General features: G+C 45.6%; 1 protein-coding gene across 3 annotated transcripts in view; it reads left to right on the top strand.

Moving 5' to 3' along the window:
* Rasgrf2 (Ras protein specific guanine nucleotide releasing factor 2) overlaps positions 1-22,275 on the top strand; it is a 218,931-nt gene that overhangs the window by 171,970 nt on the left and 24,686 nt on the right. For all 3 annotated transcript variants that reach the window (XM_055625520.1, XM_055625519.1, XM_055625521.1), the window contains 2 exons: positions 2,497-2,603; positions 17,802-17,914. In XM_055625520.1, coding sequence (XP_055481495.1) covers positions 2,497-2,603; positions 17,802-17,914 — 220 coding nt within the window. The remainder of the gene's footprint in view (positions 1-2,496; positions 2,604-17,801; positions 17,915-22,275) is intronic.

The following is a 22,275-nucleotide window of genomic DNA, read 5'->3' as shown; positions in this document are numbered from 1 at the left end:
GCAGGAGCGATGCTGTTATGTACAGCCTTAGTTCCGTCATGCAGGAGGGATGCTGTCGTGCTCAGGAACTACAGCTACAATGTACTCGTGCAGTGCTCAGTCTTACACTGATGACAGGAGACAAGGGAGAGGGCACAGTCTAACAAGGACTACTAGGTGTTAAAGGATGTGATCACTGAACGGGAAAAACCACAGACCAAGATTAGTAGTTTCTGTCCTGCAGGGCTCAAGCCATGGCTATGAAGTTGGAGGGAAGGCAGCATACATATGAGCTTTGGATCTGTTTCTTAGGAGAGAAGAATGTGTTCTTAATATGGAAACACTTCATAGTTGTCTTGAAAGAACACTTTGGGGGGACTTTAGAGAGAGTGGGCATGACTGTGGGGGCACAAAGATGGCAGGAAAAGATGCTCTGCTGGTCTCGGTATGGAATGGACCTGGCCTCCTGGGGTTCTGGAAATTATCGCAGATTATTTAAACAGAGACATACTGATTTTCCAGTCCTGTCACATGCTTTCAATCTCATTTCACCCCTCTAGGAGATAGACGTTACCACACACGCGCACGCACGCACGCACATACGTGTACACATACGCACACACGTTCTTACCCCCATACAAATGCTCACACTCACACACACACACATACACACACACACACACACACACACACACACTCATGCACATGGATACATGAGCACACATATAGTCATGAACACACACACATGCACAAGCTCTCTGAAGAGTACTTGACATTAGGGAAAACATGCAGATGGCCCTCATCGACTTCATTTTTTTTTTTAGTTCTGGTCACCAGGCATTAAACTGACTTTAATAGGCAGTTTTAGAACTATTAAAGAAACAAATCAAAGGCTGACAAAACACGGTCCCATACACTGTCACGTAGGGGTGTAATGAGTTGGGAAAGAGCGCACTGTGTTTGCTTTTTACTTTTCTTGTGTGCTGCTCATGGTACTGAATTACAGGACTGTTTCATACAAGTATATATTGTATGTTGAACATATTCCTCTTCATAACCCCCTAATGAGCCCTTCCTTCCCCTTCCAGTTCTTCCCCAGGATTCCTGCAGTATCTTATAGGCTTTTCAGAGGACCTCCCATCCAAGAAGCTGTTGAAAAGTTATTTTTTCTAACCAAATGACACCTATTCACTGTAATCAGTAAAGTCTCTGCCCTCAAAACTGGGCCAAGTGTGATCTTGAAAGACTTAGTCATCAGTGTTCTAGGAGTGATGAAGGAGGGAGGGAGAGTCAGTCTTCTTTAATGGTGTGGATTCTGGTAGGTCAACCACACTTTAGTGGGTGATCCCATACCCAGGAGTATGGAGAGGGAGGGAAAGGAAAGAGAAGGAAGGGAGGAAGAGGGAGGAAAAGTGGGAAGCAGAAAGTGGGTAGATTTAGACAGTTAGGGGGAGGAATGGAAGATGAATATGATCAAAATACAGTGAATGAAAATTTCAAATAACTTTAATAAGAATGCATTTTTAAAAGAGTTGGTGTACAGATTTTTGAGAGAAATACAAGGCTAAAACTCTGGATTCAGGCAGTGAGATAGGAATAAGAGTTTTCTCAAGAGATCAAAGCTCAAAGACACTTTTAGCCTCGGGACACTTGCCAGTTTGTAACACCTCTCCCTCCCTTACTTGTCCGCAGTGGAGGGAGCATCTCCCCTAGCAGCAGCTCTGCTCGCACAAGAAGCCACAGCACTCAGGGCACTACACTTGTAGCTTGGCCACGTGATCAGCAGCAACTGTGACTGTGCTTGGCTGTCAGGGTTAAATGGCAGGCCATGCTTGAAGCTCCTGGAACAGTGGCTGGCTCAGCAGCAAGAAATATCTGTCCATGGCAGTAACCCAGAGCCACAGTTGTGATGGTATGCGGACGGGGCCACAAGCCTTTACGGAGTTTCATCAAACACACATTTAGGAGGATTCTGGGTAAAAAAATAAACAAATGGATACCACTGATGTTAACAGAAAGATTGCGTACATCTGTGTGATATGGAAACTGACACCTCACTGACGTGATGTTTTCCTTGGTTTGTCAAGAATCATTCCCAAGAGCTATACAAGCAGTACAGATTGTCTCACCTGCAAGCCCACATGCACCTTCAGATAGTGCGGGTTACGTGATCACGTGGCAAAGGCACACTCCGCACCGGTACTACTCCTGTTAACATTCCCTCCTGGCTTTGTGTCATAGAGGCACAAGCAGAAGTGTCATTAGCTGACCTCTAGCTTTCCTCAGTGGCCTTTAATAAATATGTGTGCATTATTCATGTAATTGTAGCCGTCACTGCGGTGGGCTGGCTGGGTGAGTATAATAAGTAAGCAGAATTCAGGGATCTGAAGCCACCTTCCCTCCCTGCCAAGAGGCAGCATTTTGTGAGTTTCATTAACAGGAATCCTAAAATAAATGACCTTTTCTAATCCCTGGGGGCTGGCCCTAACTGCAACGTGTGTGTCTTTTCCTCCAAAGGGTTTAACAATACTGAGAGAACATGCGACAAGGAGTTTATCATACGAAGAACAGCCACCAACCGCGTCCTGAATGTCCTCCGCCACTGGGTCTCCAAGCATGCACAGGTAATTTCCAAGTTCCAGCCAGTATCTTCCATGATTTTATGTTACCTTTTAAAGTCATTACCCATGGAAACTGTCTCCTGCCACACTGTGGTTGGGATTTAGAAGCCAGGAAGGGAAGACATAAGCACAGCGTACAAAGAAAAATGGCCACTTGCACTGTCAGCATTGCTGTTTCACATCCACAGATAATCTGAGGTGGATTGGTGAACCCCAGGTCCTCTCTTCCTTCATCTTAGAGGTAGTGCCACCTCCCATACTCCAGCCAAGGTCCGCAACTGCCCTGGGGCATCTGGGGTTACCTTTCCTAGGGTCCTCTCTAAAAGTGGAACTCTGCTGCAGAGGCCTGCATCTTTGGTGGTGTTAGGCCCAGCATGAGCCTAATTTTAAGAAGGTGTGAAGAGAACCCAGGAGACTAATCATCGATGCAAAATTGCAAGAGGTTTATTCTGACCATTGCACAATGGGGTCACCCCTGCTGGTCAGCAAGCAGTGGCACTGGGAGACAAAGGCATTAGGTGTTTAAAGGACAAAGCTTGGGAATTTCCAGAGGTTGCAGTCTTGGCAATTCATGATTGGATGAGGTATTTAACTTTTAAAATAATTGGTTGGTTCTGGGCACCCTTAGGTCTGGTCAGCCCTGTCGTAAATATCTGATCTTCAAGTCAGTTTGGAATTTCTTGCCATATGAGATATAGCTGCAGTTAAAGGTGGGAGAGTGATTAACTCATCCTGTGTCTGTTCTGAGGAGTGGGAGTTACAGGCTTTGGTCAAAGGTCAGGAGAAGGATTGGGGCCATTTGGCTCAGTTTCCAAACAAGGATTATCTCACAGGCGCCGGCTGGTCATTTCCTCTCCACCTAGTAGAGATCTCTGCTTGTTCTCTTCCTTACCTCTGCCCTCGAAGATGGCCAATGTCAGGAACTTTTACATTCCTTGCTTCTCTGGAGAAAGCACTAAGAGGCTTTAATTAACATGGGCCTAAACCTTGAAAATATAAGTTATAAGGCAATTAAAAGAAACATAGGTTACAAAGTTAGTCTGATTCTTTCAGTGGCACCCACTGCCCCCAGAGGCAAACATTACAGTACCCCCAGAGAGGCCAAAAATAAAATTCTATCTGATCAGAGAGGGCTTTCTTAGCTCATTTCACAAAGTGGCTTACCTGGTATACTTTCATGCTTTGGTGCTTTGTACTCTGTGTTTAAGGTGAATGAATTTCATAGTATTCTGTTCAAAAAGTTTGCAGAATTCATTCTGCTTTTGCAAAATAAAACCAGGCCCCCCTTTACATTGTTGGTTTGGAGTATGCATGATCCTTTTCTAACTGTATGTCAAGCCTTCCTGGACCTGATGTTGGCTAGTAGTGTATAAGGAGAGTTGGAGAAAAAGACCAGAGCCCTGATTGACTCAGATCAAAGATGTGACAAAGTTTAAAGACCATTTTGGGTTAAGCATAAGGCATAGCACGGACATTTGTGATTCAGACTCCTCCTGCTAAGAGCTGTCTCTCTGCAGGTAGCCCGGAGTCACACCCTGCAAACATGCTTGCCTCAGGCACTGTGTGTCTCTGCTTCCTGCTAGCTCCTTGGAACTGGGTACATGGCAGACACCTACTTGTTCAGCTGAACTGACTTTACATGTTAATGCTGCCATGCTCAGTTTCTGCACGGGGTCATTTTCTGCCCTTTAGTTTCCAAAGGCAGCCACAACACAGGCTGTGTCTGCGATGGGCCCACCAGCTGGGCTCTGCACTGCAATGTGTATTGACATTGCTGCGGAAAGGAAGGGTTTTCATGAAGCACACAAGCATATATGCATGCCTGTGAACACTGCAAAGCCTGTGTATCATTAGTCAATCCCCAGGTCTCTACAGACCTGTGCGGCCCTTAGCGCCTGGGGTCACTGTTATCTCCTAAGGGACTTCCTGGCTGGAGAATCGACTCAGGCCTGTCGCTTACTGGTGTGGCTTTCACAGACTTGATACATTTCAGGGCCATTCTCTAGTGTTTTGTTTGTCTTGTTTTCTGGGCTATTGATCAGTCATTCTGAAGAGACTCCGTCCATGCCCTTGAAAAACTTCACAGGTGTGGAGTGATGTTCAGAAGCAGCAGCAGCTGTGACTCCGGTTGCAGTGTTCTCCCTCCAACTCGAGATTGTCTGAGTGGCCAGTGGCAGAGAAGAAACCGTTCAGATTTCCTCCACCTCAGTCAGGGGAACCTTTAAAAGCATGCGATCAGACAAACAACCTAGTTAAATAGACAGCCTCCTTCCCCGAAGAATGTATGAACTAGCGTCACTACTGCTTTTTCTGTTGTCTGTATTTATCCACTGCTAAGAGCTGCCCCTGCAGTGCATGTGAGAGTGACGAAGTTCCATGTGGTCTCTGACCTCAAGGAGTTTCCAGCCGTGGGAAAGGTGGCTACTTTCCCCATTGTGCTCAGTGTGACTTCCATGCCACGGGCTCTTCCCTCTGGTCCTTGTGATTGCCTCAGACTTTCAGGCAAAGCCTCCGGAGGGGCTGGGGACGAGGAAACTAAAGACTGCACAGCCTTAAGGGGAGTTGCCAGGCCTCCTAGGAAGGACAAGAGAGAGCTCTTGAGCAACCCAGCCACAATGGTGTTCACCCACCTGTGGGAAGTCGGATAGGCATCAGAGGGCGGGGGAGGGCCAGGGTCAGGCTACCCTGAGAAGGAGCAGCGCTGCTCCTGCCTCCCTGCGGAAGACACAGTTTAAGGAAGCCACCACCATGGGCCCGGGAGGTAAAAGTGTCTTCTGGGCAAAGTGGGGGGCTCTGAATGCACACACAAGGGTCCCTCTCTAGAGCGTGAGCAAGTAGACTTGCAGGATCCGGTTTGGCCTGGCCCTCTCCCGAAGCAGACTGCCTGGAGGGGTTATATGATCCCACCGGGTGACTGTGGGTGAAGTGGAATGTTGAAAGCCCAGGATGTAGGGGAGAAGAAAATGGCCAGGCATTACCTGGTCAGGTGAGAGGGGTGGACGGCGGTTCCCAGCACAGCATGCCCACAGAGGCAGGCTAATCACTAGCCTTCCATCCAGCCAAAAGAGCCAAGGCTCCCCTTGAATAGAACACCAGACTCTGCTCTGTCCCTGAGTCTCTGCAGCCACTTAATTAAAATGAAATCACTGCAGGTATAAAGTGGAAAGCCCTCAGGAACCTGGACTCAGCACTCTGAGGACTGCAAGAACTCAGGTCTTGCAGTCCTCACGTGCGGTCTCTTTCACGGCCAAGGGAAGAAGCCGAGAAGGAGGGCGCCTCCTTGTGGAGAGGAAACCTTTACGTACCTCTAGTGTTGCACTGAAATCATAGGAGAAGGTGGCAGCTCCTCCTCCCAGGAAGGAGAAGGCCAGGGAGCCTCCCTGTGTCCTGCCACTACAAAGAGGGATGTGCCTGCGTGGAGATCAGGGAAATGGGTGCTGCTTCGGTCACCACCAGGAAGCTCAAGGGTGTCTGGGCCTGAGGTGCAAGCGCATGCACTTCCTCTCAGCTGTTGTTTATCTTGACAGTTGTAGGAGCCTATTTTTATTTTTTTTTTCTTGGCATCAGTTTGCAAACCCCAGAACTCAGTGTCCTTCTAGAGCTGTGAGAGCTCAGCTGTATCCTTTGTTCTAGATCTGAACGGGAGGTTGAGCCAGGACAAAGCACAGCACAGTGTTTGTAATTTGTAAGAATCAACTTGCTACTGAACAGGCAGCTGCTGTCACTTCTACTGACAGACAGCTCTTGGCCAACTGCCAGCTCTGCCCTCTCCCAGCCCTCTCCCCACCCCACCCCCACTTATCTATACCCAATCCTGCTTCTGTCCATCTGCTTCCAGTACTTTTCCATCCACAGGCCTAGCCTACCTCCAAGCAGTGGCTCTGCTTTTCCACTTGGGAAGCAGCCTCCGGGTGGGGTACTAACCACTGAGCACTCCACAGGATAAGGATGCCTCTCTGTGCTTCCTGCCTCTCTGCCTGTAAGAGTGCTTCCTGTTCCGCGTCTCCTAAAGATGCCCAGGAATTTACAACCTCCCCACCAGATCCTCACCGTCACCAGGTGCTGTGAGTTCCAGGGGAACGGCATGCTAGCACCCTGAACAAAAGAGGAAGCACTGGCTGCCATTGTACACTCCAGGAGCCAGCCTGAGGTTTGTCAGGGTTGTAGTTATGATATAGGGAGCAAGGTCTTTTATGGAGGTTTTATTATTATTTTTGTCTCCAAATCTTCTATTCTTCTCTGTTCCAGTCAGTGTTCTGAGCAGCTCTCAGGGGGTAAGTCCTTGACTCCTGCTTTCCCTTATGAGGGAGGGAAGACAGATATAGTCATTACCCCAGCTTTTCAGAAGGGGACATGGCCTGGGAATCAGTGTTTTTCCTTGATTACATGAAAAGCAACAGGCAGTACCTGTGCCTCCTGGCTGTGAAGTCTGTGCTCCCAGACCCTGACCAAACAGCCTTTCTATCTTTCTAATCAATTCTTGGGTAACTGCAAGCTCAAGGTATAAAATAGGAAACCCCACTTCTGATACAAAGTACCAGGTTGACACTGGCAATGCTTTTTGACTCTGTTTCTAAATGTTACCCTAGAAACAGTTCTTTCATGCCTGAGTCTGTTTTCTGTCTTTCCAACACATAAGATTCATGTCTGCTACAGATAAGCATGAGGCAGAACACTATGTCCTGACAACTGCTGTAGCACCTCTCAGTGTCAGATTCTGGTGCCAGCCTTCCCTCATCTTAAGGCCTTAAGAGGTTTCACCTTAATAGATGGCTTGGAGGATATCCCACTGCTCAAAGGGGGTTGACATGCCTCAAAGTTCCTGAGGCTCTCCCCAGCAAGTGCAAGCTGATGGGGATACTTGGATCAAGGGGATAAAATTTAGTCTCAGTCTGAGATTCTGATAGTAAACTAATTTTTTTTGAGAGCAGATCCATTGCCTACTGCTTCCGTCATGCACACAGCCTCCTCACTGAACTGGAGGGCTGGTGGACCCTGCACTTTCTGACACTGCCTCACTGTTTCACACTAGTGCTCCTTACTCTGGGGTGTCTACCAGCTCTGACCACTAAGAGAGCCTAAAGCAGTGTTTAGCCACAAACTCATGTTTCCCCCTGCACAAGCCAACAGAAAAAAGCGCTCTGCTTAACTAAAATAGGCCAACAACTCTGGCTCCTCTGATCTCTAGACCAATAAGCGGATTCCAGCCTCAGTTCTTACAGCATTTGATCCTGGCATGGCTCTCATTTGACCCCTCTCAGCCCTTGGGGTATGTGTCAGGGCCATCACATTTCCTCTTAGTTCTTAGAGATCTTTCTTGGATCAAAAAGGATTCAGAGGGAAGAACTCCAGCCGGCCACCTGAGCAGGGGTGTGTTCCAGCATGAGTATGCCTGCTTTCTTACTTTTCAAAAATTAAATTTATTCATTCATTATTTATTTATTTATCTGCTTTACATCCAAATTGCAACCCCCTCCCTCTGCTCCTCCCCTCTTCCCCCTATACCCCTCCCCTTCTTCTCAGAAAAGGAGAATGCCTCACCCCATCTCACCCAGTCCCAACCACTCAGGCCTATCAAATCACATTAGGACTAAGCGCATCCTCTTCCACTGAGGCCAGACAAGGCAGCCCAACTAGAGGAGAGTGGTACAAAAGCAGACAACAGAGTCCATGTCAGAGACAGCCCCCATGCTACTTACTGGGAGACCTACATGAAGACCAAGCTGCCCATCAGCTACATTTGTGTTTGTTGGTGGCCTAGATCCAGTCCGTGCATGCTCTTTGGTTGGTGCTTCCATCTCTGTGATCCCCTGTAGGCCCAGGTTAGTTGACTCTTCTTGTGGAGTTCTTGTCCCCTCCAGGTCCTTCTATCCTTCCCCCCTTCTACAAGACTTCTACAAGACTCCCACTCTGCCTAATGTTTGGCTGTGAGTTTCGGCATCTATTTTGATCCATTGCTGGGTAGAACCTCTCAGAGGACAGTTAGGCTAGGTTCCTGTCTGCAAGCATAGCAGAGTGTCAATAGTGTCAGGGTTGGCTCTCTCCCATTGGGGGTGGGGGGAGTCTCAGGTTGGGCAGTCATTGGTTGACCATTCATTCCCTCGATCTTTATCCCTGCACATCTTGTAAATTTTGGGTCAAAGGTTTTGTGGGTGGGCTGGTGTACCCCTCCCTCCACTAGAGATCTTGCTTGGAGGAAACTTCAAGCAATCCCACTAAAATCATGGACAAAGAAGGCTGCCCACTCTCTCTATATCTCTTCAACATAGTACTTGAAGTCCTAGCTAGAGCAATAAGACAACTAAAGGAGATCAAGGGGATAGAAATTGGAAAGGAAGAAGTCAAAGAACCTCTAGCTGCATATGATATGATGGTATACATAAATAACCCACCCAAATTCTACCAGAGAACTGCTATAGCTGACAAACACCTTCAGCAAAGTGGCTGGATACAAAAATAACTAGAAAAAAAAATCAGTAGCCTCCCTATGTGCGAAAGACAAATGGGCTGAGAAAGATATTAGAGAAGCAACACCCTTCATAATAGCCACAAATAATAGAAAATATCTTGGCATAACTCTAACCAAACAAGTGAAAGACCTGTATGACAAGAATTTCAAGTGTCTGAAGAAAGAAATTAAAGAAGATATCAGAAGATGGAAAGATTGCCCATGCTCATGGATCAGTAGGATTAACATAGTAAAAATGGCCATCATGGGAAAAACAACAACAACAACAAAAATCTACAGATTCAAATGCAATTCCCATCAAAATATCAATACAATTCTTTATATACCTTGAAAGAACAATTCTCAACAGAATTGTTCATACAGAAAAACAAAAAACCCAGAATAGCTTAAACAATCCTGTACAATAAAATAACTTCTGGAGGTATCTCCATCCCTGACTTCCCTATATTAATTACATAGAAATAGTAATAAAAACTGCATGGTATTGGCATAAAAACAGACTGGTTGATCAATACAATTGATTCAAAGACCCAGAAATAAACCCAAATACCTACAGATACTTGCTTTTTTTTTTTTTTTTTTTTAACAAGAAGCTAAAACCATACAATGGAAAAAGGCAGCATCTTCAACAAATGGTGCTGGTCCATCAGGATGTCTACATGCAGAAAAATGAAAATAGATCCATATCTACCACCCTGCACAAAACTCACATCCAAGTGGATCAGAGACCTCAACATCAAACCATACACTAAATTTCATAGATGAGAAAGTGGGGAAGAGCCTTGAACTCATTAACACAGGAGACAACGTCCTGAACAGAACACCGACAGCACAGGCTCTAAGCTCAATAATTAATAAAAGGGACCTCCTGAAACTGAAAAGCTTTCTTGCTTGTGAGGAGGGTGAATGAACTACATGGGACTCTTATGCACAACTGAATTACTTGACAGACTCGAAATATTAAGTGAAACTCTGATCTGAGAAGTCTGTATTGACTTTTTTGTGTATGAATCCTGGGGATTCTCCTTGATTTGTTGTGTATTTTGTTTGTTTGAGTTTGGTTTTAGCTTAGCTGTTTGTTTTTGTTCTTTGTTTTTTTTTTTTTTTTTCTTTTTCTGGTCCAGACAAACAGGTAATCATGTCTTTTTGTTTTTTTGTTTGTTTGTTTGAATCCTAGTTTGTTAACTATTTGCCACATTTCCCTTTTCCTATCTTCCATCTCTACATTTGTCCTTTAAAGTCTCCTTTAGCTCTCAGGCTTTTCTTAGTATTCACGAGGCCTTTATAATAGGCCTTATTGGCTGGCATGATGCTGAATAGACGGTTAAAACGCCAGTGTTCTGGAGGACCGCATTTCTCTTTTCTTTAGTGGCTGCAACTACTGCCTGGAAATCCTAGGAGTTAGTAAAATCCTACAAGTTAGTTTCCCAGAGACCTGCTAAAAATCCTTCACATTTTGACAGTGGATCTCATGAACTAAGAAGTCAATAAGAATTATCACATTGAGTCTGACAACGCTTATAGATTCTTGTGATTATTTTCTGATAAGGCGCCATGGGGTTAAGCTTCCTGTTCCTCACTGGCATCTCCCTACTCTCGTAATTGCTCTTGGAGCTTGGAAGCATCACTGGAGACTGTGGGGTACAGCCACATCCTCACCATGGGAATGATGGCCAGACATGCACTGTGATGTCAGCGGCCTTCTTTCAGGGCCAGGCTTGGACCAGGGCTCTCACCACCGCAGAGCGTCCTGATGACACCAGGAGCCAGCCTCATACTCAGACATCCCTAGCTCTCTCAGCCCCTGGCTCAGCCCCTGCTGCCCTTGTCTCTGTGTTCATCCACTTGAGCTCCTAGCCTCTCTGCATCAAGGCTTTCCTTGGACTAAACCTCAACAGTGCTTCATGTGACACATTCCTATTAGTCTCCCGTGTGGGGAAGAAGTGAGTTGTTCCAAGTCTTTGCCTTTTTACCCGGACAGACCACGTCCTCGCCTGGTGCTTTTCTGAGGTTTGTGTTGGAAGCTCAAAGACCACTGCAGTGACAGCGTTGTTCAAGTAAAAGCTGTACATATTTCAATTAAAACAGGCCCTTCTAGGCTACCTCCATCCTGTCTTTGTTATTGCCTCATCCATGTACATTGCTCACTTTTCTAGAACCCTAATAGGAACTTCTGCCTGCCTCTGGAAAAATTTCCCCAGAACCCCTTTCCCTGATGCATGTTTTTAACCAGGCTGATGTTTTTTAGGCATAAAGAGATAAGCTTGGGAACTATCTGATTTCAGAGTTATGGAGAAATATTTCTAAATTCTAGCACATTCAGCTGTTGAGAACGAGAGGGTAACTTTCCATAAGTCTTTTAAACTCGGTCATTCATGAGAAAATGGCTGAAGTAATGCTTCTCTGGGTGACATTTTCCTTTTTGGTGAATTGGTATTGCTCTACCATGGTCTCCAACCAGCATTTTTTAAATATGCTGCATGTGTACTCTGCCTTCTTCTAGTGCCCCCCACTGCACATCTGCTAAACTTGTTTCCCAAATCATCGGTTTAAGATTGAGGCAGTTCACCACCTGTCCTCAAGTGGACTCGTGCTCATTCAGTCAGGAATTATGTGTGGGCCAGCCAGGGACGAGGTACTGTGATTGGCAGGCTGAGGGTTAGTTGTGTCTGGCATGTATGCTCCTAGGGGATAGTCAAGCATGGGTTCCTACATGCTGATCCTGTTCGCAGTTTCAAGAACCTGTTTAAGGAGTGTTTAAGCACTGAACACGTATCGCAGAGCACAGAGGTACTGGTCTATTGCATTGCAGGGTCTGCTTTGGAGCTTCTGTCCTTCCTTGTGTTTTCCCATTAGCACTTTGTACTTATTATGCAAATGAAGAGGCTGTTATACTCCTCTGTAGTTAGGTAGTGGGGACCTGGATTCCCTGTGCTTTACAGTGAGTGCATCTAGAGGGAAGTGCTGATACAGAGCCAGTGCTGCCCAGAGATGTGAACACAGACAAGCCAGAGTGGGACAGGAGTGGGACAAGGTAAGAAGGTGCCCTCTAGGGACTCCCATCTCAGCTTTTAGCCAGGACAAGCCCTCCTAGGGTTGGCTTTCAGTTTTAAAGTTCTACCAAGCATGCCTACCTTTTGACACATGATGCTTGACGTCAGCATTGTGAGATGATCCTGCCATCTGCAGAGTTCATGCTCAAGATCTATAGCCAATGTCAACAGCAACAACTCATGATGTTTCAAATGAGTGTGTGATGCTGTGTTGGGCCATGTTCACAGCATGCAGCCCACAGGTCCTGAGGAGGACACAGAGTAAAAAGCATGATTGTCTTAAAGGTGTGTTACTTTTACTTCATCTCGGTGAAGACTGCAGAGGATCATCCCAAGCTTGTATCCTGAGGAGACCACATAGTATCTTTTCCCATTACCCTATTCACAAAATAACCCAAATCTAACATGTCTACAACATGATGGAAATTCTTCAGGATGCCAGAAAGCCAAAGAATACTTTCTGTTTTCTTGAATGTCAACCTGAGCCCCAGTCTCTACATTTAGGACCCTGATAGATATTCCCTGTTGATGAAATGAGCCAGTTTAAGCCAAACTAAAGTATAAAGGCAGATTTATTGGGGACAACTCTCGGGCAGGTTCACTGGTCCCAAGGAATGAGGCCAAGGAAGTTGTTATGCACAGGGAGCAGAGGGGAGAGAGGAGAGAGAGAGAGAGAGAGAGAGAAAGAGAGAGAGAGAGAGAGAGAGAGAGAGAGAGAGAGAGAAACTACCTGGATTCTATAGTGAAGAGCCTCTGGTAGAGAAGAAGTTCAGTCTCTGGGCTGGAAAGTTCAGTTAGGGATTGAGGGGTGCTAGGAGCACCTGGAGGCCAGGCCTGATTTGGTATGTTAAGGAGGCACTGAGCCCAGCCCTTGTCCCGGGCTGAATCCCAGCAGACCCACCAGACCCTAAGCACCTGCCTGTGGACCTTTGTCCATGGTTTTAGGCTTGTTTGTGCAGACCTGCTCTGCTCTGCATGGTCCCCACTTCTAAAATTTCTGGCCACTTAGAATACCCTGTGCTGATCACAGAGAAAATCGCTGTCATCTTTCCCCTTCTCTGCTAATCGTGTTTGCCGGTTTGGATTCCCCCAATGCCCTGGACTTGTCTTGGTCACATGTAGCATGTACTTAATTCTTACCCTGCCCTCTGGAAAGAACGAATGTGGGTTTCAGAACGATCACGCTAGCAACATGGCTTAGTTCTGCAGTGCTGGGGAGCGTGGTTTATTGATCCACAGCTTTCATCTTCTCTCCTTTCTCCTACACTGGGGTTGGACCAAGGGCCTTGCAACATTCTAGGCTCACTCAGTAGCTAAGGCTGACGCTGAATTTCCAGGCCTCCTGCCTCAGCTCCAGAGCAGCTGGGATTACAACCTTGTGTGACCAGGCCAATTTTACAGAGTACTTTTGTGTTGTGTGGTTAAATCTTGTTAAAGCAAACTGCTTTGTTCAGGCTGGAACACCTGAAGATCCCTGAGTTCAAGAGAGAAACAGCTGCAGACTCAGCTAGTGTCCACTACAGCCTGCTCTCCCAGGCCTGTCAGGCTGGTGTAGGGTGCACAGCTGTTTCTTCTGAAGGTCTGTGTGGTGTGAAATTTAGCCTTAGGTAGCACTAAGGGAGTCCAGATCAGGTGTGGCCCGTTGAACTTCGAATGCGAGTTTTAGGCTCTGCGAATCTAGACTTTCCACACTTGAAATGGGAATAAGCATGTAATATGTAACATGAAGCCTAGCCAGGACCTAGCATGGAGCAAGCTCTCCCTGAGTCCCAGTCAGCCACTGTTAGCCTCACCTCGTTGGCACCATCCATCGATAATCTCCGCAGGTAAGGGGCCGGTGCGCGTCACAGCCCCGCCTAGAGGCCTGTCACTTGCTCCCTCCAGCAGTCACCTCTCCGCTGGTTCTTAGACTCCAGCCTTCGCTGACGCTCCAAGCCTCAGCAGAACCTCAGGTAGCCCTCTCTGCAGCACCCAGCCCCACATGCTGAGGCCTCTGCTCTAGCTGACTCTTGCCAGTGTTTCCTCCACCCGCCCATCCACCCGGACTTGTGCTCTGCCTTCCCCGGCACCTGTGCATTAACTCGCTCAACAGTGGTCAAAATATTAAGAGACAGATTGAAACACCTCCTATTTCCTGGGGTCTTCGCTGTTTTATTTTATGTTTTTAAACTTAACGATTCGCTGTGTTTACGCCTGTGATTCATTCGTTTGGCGCGGAGGGGCATGGGGGGTCACGCGGAAACAATTACAGCCGCGATAACCTAGACTTCCCGAGTGTCAGGCCCAGCTCCCCTGCTGTTTCTAGACTCCAGGACTGAACCAAGGCTTCCGCTTCCCAAGATGCAGCGGCCCAGCAGCGCCATCTTGTGGACAAATGGCTCCCCTGCGCCTGGGACACGCAGCCAAAATTAACATTCTGTGGTGCAATGCCAGGCTTATAAATATCCGGTCTCTGGATTTCAACAGGGGGAAATGCCTTCCAGTTCTGATTTAGATTTAGTTTTAACTGGGAAGAATATTCTATACTTTTAAAAAGACCAATCGTGTATTTTTATGTTCATTTGTGAATAACATAGTATCCTGTGGGTACAGCAAAGGTTTCAGCTTTAAAAGGAAAACAAAAGTAGTGCAAAGTTTTGATCCTCAAGCTCAGTTACTGTGGAGTTTGTCACAGACAGAATCTTGGAGCTGGAGAGATTACCCAGTGGTTAAGAGTACTTGCTCTCTTGCAGAGGGCCAGCGTTCCGTCCTATCACTTATTCTCGGCATCATAGGAGGCCGTGAGTCTAGGAGACCTTCCACACTGGCTGGCTGAGGGCCTCCGAGCAACCCTGTGCAGCCCAGGTGGAGCCCAGCAGCTGCTCGAGGGTGCCAGCTCATCACTAATTAGCTCTCAAGGCTGAGACAAAGCTGGTGTCCTTCACACTAATCCTGCTGTTTATGTTAATCAGATTATTTGCATCATTAGAGTCTCAACACCGCCACATGAAGACTCACTAATATATAGCAAATATTCATTAAGGAAATAGACTCCTGAGGGTTGTGAGCTCCTTTGGTAGTACATAGAGGCGAGGTCATTAACTGTTTACAAATACAAATACTTCTGCCTTGAGATGGGGGTGGGCATGGAATGAAGACGAAACAGCAGCAGGATATAACCAGCGTATCCACACACACACAGTTCAAGAGAAACCTGCATAACAGGGAGATGTTGGGCCATAGATAGGTGACATTTTGTGGAAACATTATTTAATATTGATAAGAGAGATACTGTCTTTATCTAACTCATCACTATTAGCGATGTTGATCTCCCAACATCTATGATTTAAAATGATTTAAAATTATCCAGAAGGTTAATTCCTCAAAAATCATTTTCTTTAATGTTAGAATGTAATTATAGTAAGGGATAATAAGCAACAATATAATAATGTGACTATTATAATAGAATATTCTTTAATATTGTAACAATTTATGTGCATAACGATCTCGCCTGCTTGCACAGACGGACTAGCAATCTCTGAGAGCAAGGCCTTCCTGTGCAGCCCCGGCAGCCCTGTTCATTCTGACAGTCCCAGCTTCCGGCGGGGGACGGTGCATCTGAATCCTCTTCACAAGAGCGCAAGAGCCGCAGATTCACATCTTTATTCTGTTTGTCCCATGATATTTTACCATGAAAATTTTCAAATCAATGGAAAACTTACTAAAACAGCATAGTGACACACACCTGGAATCAGAGTGTTTACACTCATCTCCCTTACCTCCTCCCCATCCTTTACAAACCAAGAACACGCCAACAGAAAAACGATCAACTCTCAGACAGTTTATTCCCGGTACAGTGCTCTACAGATGGCTGTAGTCCAGGTCCCAGGCTGCTGCTGAGTTGGTTTTCTTCCTAATGAAAACATTCATTGTTTTGTTGTTTTGTCTTTTATGGCATTTACATTTTACAGGATATAGGTCAAGGCCTCTTCACAATTAGATGAAAATTTGGCATGCACAGTTTTGACGTTGCTATGGCTGGAGACATGAGTGATATCACCAAGTTCTTCCTTAGTAACAAACAAGGATAGTTAGGGGGTTTCCTGTGAAACTCAGTGCTTTTCAGCAGCCATGTGTTACACCACTTCAGCATCCGCTGGTGATCCTTGCCTGAGTCAGTTAGGACTGATTTGGTTGGAAATGCTGATTTTTCCTGATTCACTTATTCCTCCAACTTCCAAGTTACAGTTGTTCTAGAAAGGACAGTTTAATCTCCTACTCGCTTATGCACGCATTCCTCTATTATAATATATCTACCTATCCAATCATCCATCCATCCAACCACCACCTACCCACCCACCCATCCACCATCCATCCATCCATTCATTAACCCACTCAACCACACTTCCATCCTTTTATCCATCCATCCATCCATCCATTTGTACATCTGTCTACCCCCTTACCCATCCATCCACCCACCCACCCACCCATCCACCCATCCATCCATCCATCCATCCATCCATCCATCCATCCATCCAACCATTCATCCACCTACCCATCCATTCATTCCTTTACCCACTCAACCACCCTTCTATCCTTTTATCCATCTATCCACCCACCCACCCACCCGCCATCCATCCATTCATATACCTACTCAACAACCCACCCAACCACCCATGCACCCATCCATCCATCCACCCATCCACCCACCCACCCATGTATCCACCTACCCATACTCACCTCTTTGTATCCCCACCCATCTTCATTTACCCACGCAACCACCCTTCCATCCATTTCTAGGAATGTCTCACAAATTCTTATCTCTCATTATTCGGTACTATGCTCCAGTCTAGTTAACTCTGCTCATTATCTGCCTCGTCAGTGTCTGTCTTGTCTCTGGCACAGCCATGCCAGTTTCTGAAAATCATTTCTTTTTACCCTTTAGCATACTTGTTATACTACATGTAAGTGCATTGGCATCAATAGCCTTAGCATATTCACATGACCACCCAAATAACACATTTTATTCATACAACAATTTCGTTTTAAGTTACTGCTATGTGCTTTTTTCTGATGTTACTCATTGTCCACTAGAAAACCAGGCAACTGCGCTGGTCTTTAAAATATGCCACACTAAATTGTGATAATAGTGAATTGTGCACTCCATGGAGCACAAGAGAAAAGCGCTCAACCACTGTGTCAGTTAATGACTCCAAGGAGAGTGTTATCAACTCCAAGATCTGAGAGATAACTGAGACTCCACCTGGGGAGGGGCACAGTGTCAGGGTTGAGGAAATACAGTTCCTTCTAGGGAACTGAACAAGCATGTTAGGAGCAGGCAGTGCGATCCCGTGTGTGTTGAGGCCGGATGTTTGGAGGGGGTGGGGGGAGTTAGAGGCAAGAAGCTGGCTGTGTTTGTAATGGCTGCTGGAGACGAGGCCTAGCTAGTGTACCACAAGCAACAGTGTTCAGCTTGGCTACCTGCTCTCATCTCCTGGGGTGCCTGGCAAACATGTGACAGCCCAGCCCTAGCCAAGACTGTTCAAGTCAGGGCCACGAGGAGCATGCAGCAAGGAGCTCTGAGACCATGCATTTCAGTTTCGTACCTGGCTTTCAGGGAAACCATCATGAACAATAGTGTCACAGGACACAGAGCTAACCCTGAACTGAAGATCTTAAAAGGTTCATTTTATTTTATAGGATTTTGAACTCAATAATGAACTCAAAATGAATGTTCTGAACTTGCTAGAAGAAGTTCTACGAGACCCAGACCTTCTTCCTCAAGAAAGGAAAGCCACGGCCAACATCCTGAGGTAAAGGCCAGTGCAGCTGTGGCTGGAGTTCCGTCACCAGGCTGTGCTCCCTGGAAACAGGCTCAGTGAGAGCACAGGGTACATTTTAGACTTTTCTGGGTGGCGGAGTCTGTGTGCTTAGCAGCAGAGTGCTGTTATCATCTTCTGTTTGGATTTTTTGGGGGTGGGGGAGATGTTGGTACAGTTTGAGGTCCTCTGTGCCAGGGAGACTTTGGATTGTAGGCATAACCTGTGTGGTGATGGTTTCTGTAGAGCCACACAGGAAGCCTCTGGGGGGCTGTGAATCCAGGTAGCCATGCGGAGAAGCTTTTATTCTGCTTGGGAGCACTGATTCTGGATCACAGCCCAGCTTTGTGGCAGGATGGCAGTGTTTCTGTGTGAGTGGTGACACTCCTACAAAGCAGTGACCCCTGAACCTTAGTTTGCTGCACTCGTCCTAGGCAGCTTTCCCAGTCACTTATCTCAAGCTCTCCATGTCAGGTAGGTCCCTTACTCAGGTGAGGTTGGGTAAAGCATATCTATGTGGTGAAGGGTTGGACATGGTAGACCTTACTAGAAACTTGTGATTGTCCATAGTTGTAACATCCAGCATTGAACTGATGGGGGGGGGGGGCATTTTTTCTAGTTCACCTACATGAAGAGTGCATCCATCATGGCTTTATGCGGGCATTTCAGTTATGGCTTCCCAGCTCACCCATGGGCACTTCTTCTGCCCCTACTTGAGAGTTTGGAGCCTGGCATCTATCTGCTGGGCCTATTACCAACTCATCATTCCAGTTTTCGGTTCTTTCTTCACCTACAGCCTGGGAGTGACCTTTGTTTCTCTCAAGCTTGTCTGCATTGTGTCATAATAAATTACATAAAAAGCATGTGTGGCGAGGACTCCAATCAGCCCAGTAAACCATGTGATTGGAAGTCTCTTTCTGATGCAATATGCCAAACTCAAGATGTGGTGGCTTAGCAACTGTGCCACAGCTCATCCATGTTCCCCATGAAGTCTCCAGAGCCAGACCTTTGTCATCCAGAAGCTGTGAGAAATGTAACTGTGTTCCCCATTGGGAAACTGACATTTTCAAGTCATGGCATCTCCGACCTCCAAATAGGGCCCCATTCCTGAATAACAGCTCTGTAGGCACAGTCAGCTAAGTGGAAGACATCCTGGGAGGTGAGGCTCTCATCCAAAGTGACTGATGTCATTATCGGGAGATGGCCATGGAAGACAACGAGACAGAGAATATCATGTGGAGATGGGACAGAAATTGCAATTATATAGCCACAAGCCAAGGAACAGCAGGGATTGCTGGCAGAGCACCTAAAGCTAGAAAATGCAAGGAAGTGTTTCTTTAAAGATGTTAGAGATGCATACCCCTACTGGCATTTTTTACCTCAGACTTCTGTTCCAGAATTCTATACATACCTGTTTTCTCAGTTGCCTACATTGTGGTGTTTTGCAGGGGCAGCCTTCCATATATTTTCTATCCTATGAAAACATCTTACTAAGCTGAGGTATTCTCTTCCCTAGTGTTTTCCTGATTTCAGAATTATAACTCCATGCCCAAGTAGAATGCAGTTTCATTGGATGAATGCTTTTGCCCAGGACTGATTGTTACTCATTTTCTAATTATGTAAATAGTTTGTCATGCTCTTTGTATTTAAAACCATTGACATTTTAAAACTGCATTCTGAAAGTTTATGTCTCTAGGGACATTTGACAAAATAGCTGCCAGGGAAATGCGGATGTTCACATTAGGAAAAGCTGTCAGGATTGGCCAAATGAGGGCTTTCAGCTGCAAATTCAAGACTGTCTGACAGGTACAGGTTTCTGTCCGTTTCAAGAGGTGGCATGAGAAACCAGTTACCTGGAGTTAGTATGCATAGTGAATCATATGTACCATTCCAGGTTTATTACTTAGCAGGCCTCGGAAGTCAGCTGATTCTGCTGAATAATGATCTAATCAGCAAAGGCCAGTGAGGAATTGACATATTTGTAAACCACTAGTGGGAATACCACGGAACAGAGACCTTTCTCACTTTTGCAGGTTGACCTGGAGTTCAGTCTTACCTTTAACCACTTAGAACCTCCAATTTTGATAACAAATCTAAACTTTAATTTCTTCATTTATTATTCAGGCTGTTGTAAGGACTTCATGATTTAGTGTGGTGTGCCTGCAACATAGTTACCCATATTACAGCTACTTGTTATTTCTGTAATTGAAGTAAGAAATTTTCCATTCATGGAATGCAACCTCCTTCTTCCCTTCTGTGCTCAATGGTGTTACATATTAAATACACAATCCTTCAGTTAATTATATTGCTGACTTATATGGTGGGAAGGATCCTTTTATGTCCATCAAAAGTGGAAGTCAGGAGTTAGGAGGTGAAAAGCAAGTCTTGCTTCAGTGGGTCCTAGACCAGAGCCAGGGGCCTCCTCATCTGATGAGTAACGCTAATATCGTGGGGGATAAGAATGTACCCTATTCAAGATGTTAGAAATTTATGCATATTCCACTAAAATATAAACACAAAACACACAGTTAAGCCTGTATCAAATTATGATATTAAAGCAAAATATTGTGGCTGAAGAGATGGCTGAGCAGTTAAGACTCGCGTCTGAGTTCCAGCACCTTCTCCGGGTGGCTCACAAACACCTGTAACTCCAGGTTCGGAGATTCAGCACACTCCTCCGGCTGCACACTGCGCTCACATGCACACATACCCTCAACACAAACCTAGACATCATTAGAAAGAAGATATTTACTTTTAGGGAAGCAGAAGTTTCCTATGACAAGGCATAGAAACATGCTGACAAAAATACGTAATTATGATCAGTTGTTGGTTGTCCCATTTGTGAAGAAAATCTTTGCCCAAGACTTACTTACATTTCTAAAACTGGGCATGATGGCTCATGCCTATAATCCCAGTGCTCGGGAAGCTAAGGCAAGATTGCCATGAGTTAAAAGCCAATATGAGCTACATTGTGAGTTTCATGCTATCATGGGTCATAGACTGGGTCAGAGACTGATCCTGGTTTATCAGGTATCCTCAGGACTGGCTGCAAAGTCCTCCTCTGTGGCCTAGCAGGGCTGCTTCTCCCGGGGGGGGGGGTGTCAAAGAGCCAGCCATTGAGTTCATGCCAGAAATAGTCCTTGTTCCCCTTATTAGGGTACCCATTTGGATACTGAGCTACCAAGGGCTACATCTGAGCAGGGGCTCTAGGTTGCATCCATACATGGTCCTTGTTTGGAGAAACAGTCTCATAAAACACCCCTGTGCCCAGGTATATTTGGTCCTTGTGGAACTCCTGTCCTCTCCAAGTTGTAGTAACCCCCCCCACATACATTTATTTATTTATTTATTCATTTATTCATTTATTTATTTATTTATTTATCTATCTATCTATCTATTTATTCATTCATTCATTTATTTATCTGTTTATTTATTTATTTATTCATTCATCTATCTATCTATCTATCTATCTATCTATCTATCTATCTATCTATCTATTTATTTATTTTTGGTTCCCTGCATTCTGCCAGAGGTTTGGTTATGAGTCCTAATATCTGTTTTGATACACTGCTAGGTAGAGTCTTTCAGAAGTACTCTGTGGTAGGCTCCTGTCCTGTTACTTGTTTGCTCCTACTTCCAATGTCCATCCCATTTGTCTTTCTAAGTAAGGATTGATCATCATACCCTGGGTCCTCTTTCTTGTTTATCTTCTTTAGGTGGATAGATTTCAGTATATTTATGCTATCTTATAGGTCTATATAAGTGAGTATATAGCATGTGTGTCTTTCTGCTTTTGGGATACCTCACTTAGGATGATCGTCTCTAGGTCCCACCATTTGCCTGCAAATTTAATGATTTTCTCGTTTTTAATTGCTGAGTAGTGTTCCATTGTGTAAAAGTACCACAATTTCTGTATCCATTCCTCAACTGAGGGACATCTGGGTTGTTTCCAGGTTCTGGCTATTACGAATAAAGCTGCTACAAACATGGTTGAGCAAATGTCCTTGTTGTATACTTGAGCCTCTTTTGGATATATGCCTAGGAGTGGTATAGCTGGATCTTGAAGAAGTACTATTCCTAATTGTCTGAGAAAGCACCAGATTGATTTCCAAAGTGGTTGTACAAGTTTGCATTTCCACCAGCAATGGAGGAGGGTTCCCCTTTCTCCACAACCTCTCCAGCATGTGTTGTCACTTGAGTTTTTGATCTTAGCCATTCTGGTGGGTGTCAGGTGAAATCTCAGGGTCGTTTTGATTTGCATCTCTGTGATGGCTAAGGACGTTGAGCATTTCTTTTAAGTGTTTCTCCGCCATTCTGTATTCCTCTACTGAGAATTCTCTGTTTAGCTCTGTACC

Source organism: Psammomys obesus, unplaced genomic scaffold (assembly GCF_907164565.1).
Source record: "Psammomys obesus unplaced genomic scaffold, mPsaObe1.curated_primary_1811, whole genome shotgun sequence".
Lineage (NCBI taxonomy): Eukaryota > Metazoa > Chordata > Mammalia > Rodentia > Muridae > Psammomys > Psammomys obesus.
This window is presented reverse-complemented; position numbering and strand designations above follow the sequence as displayed.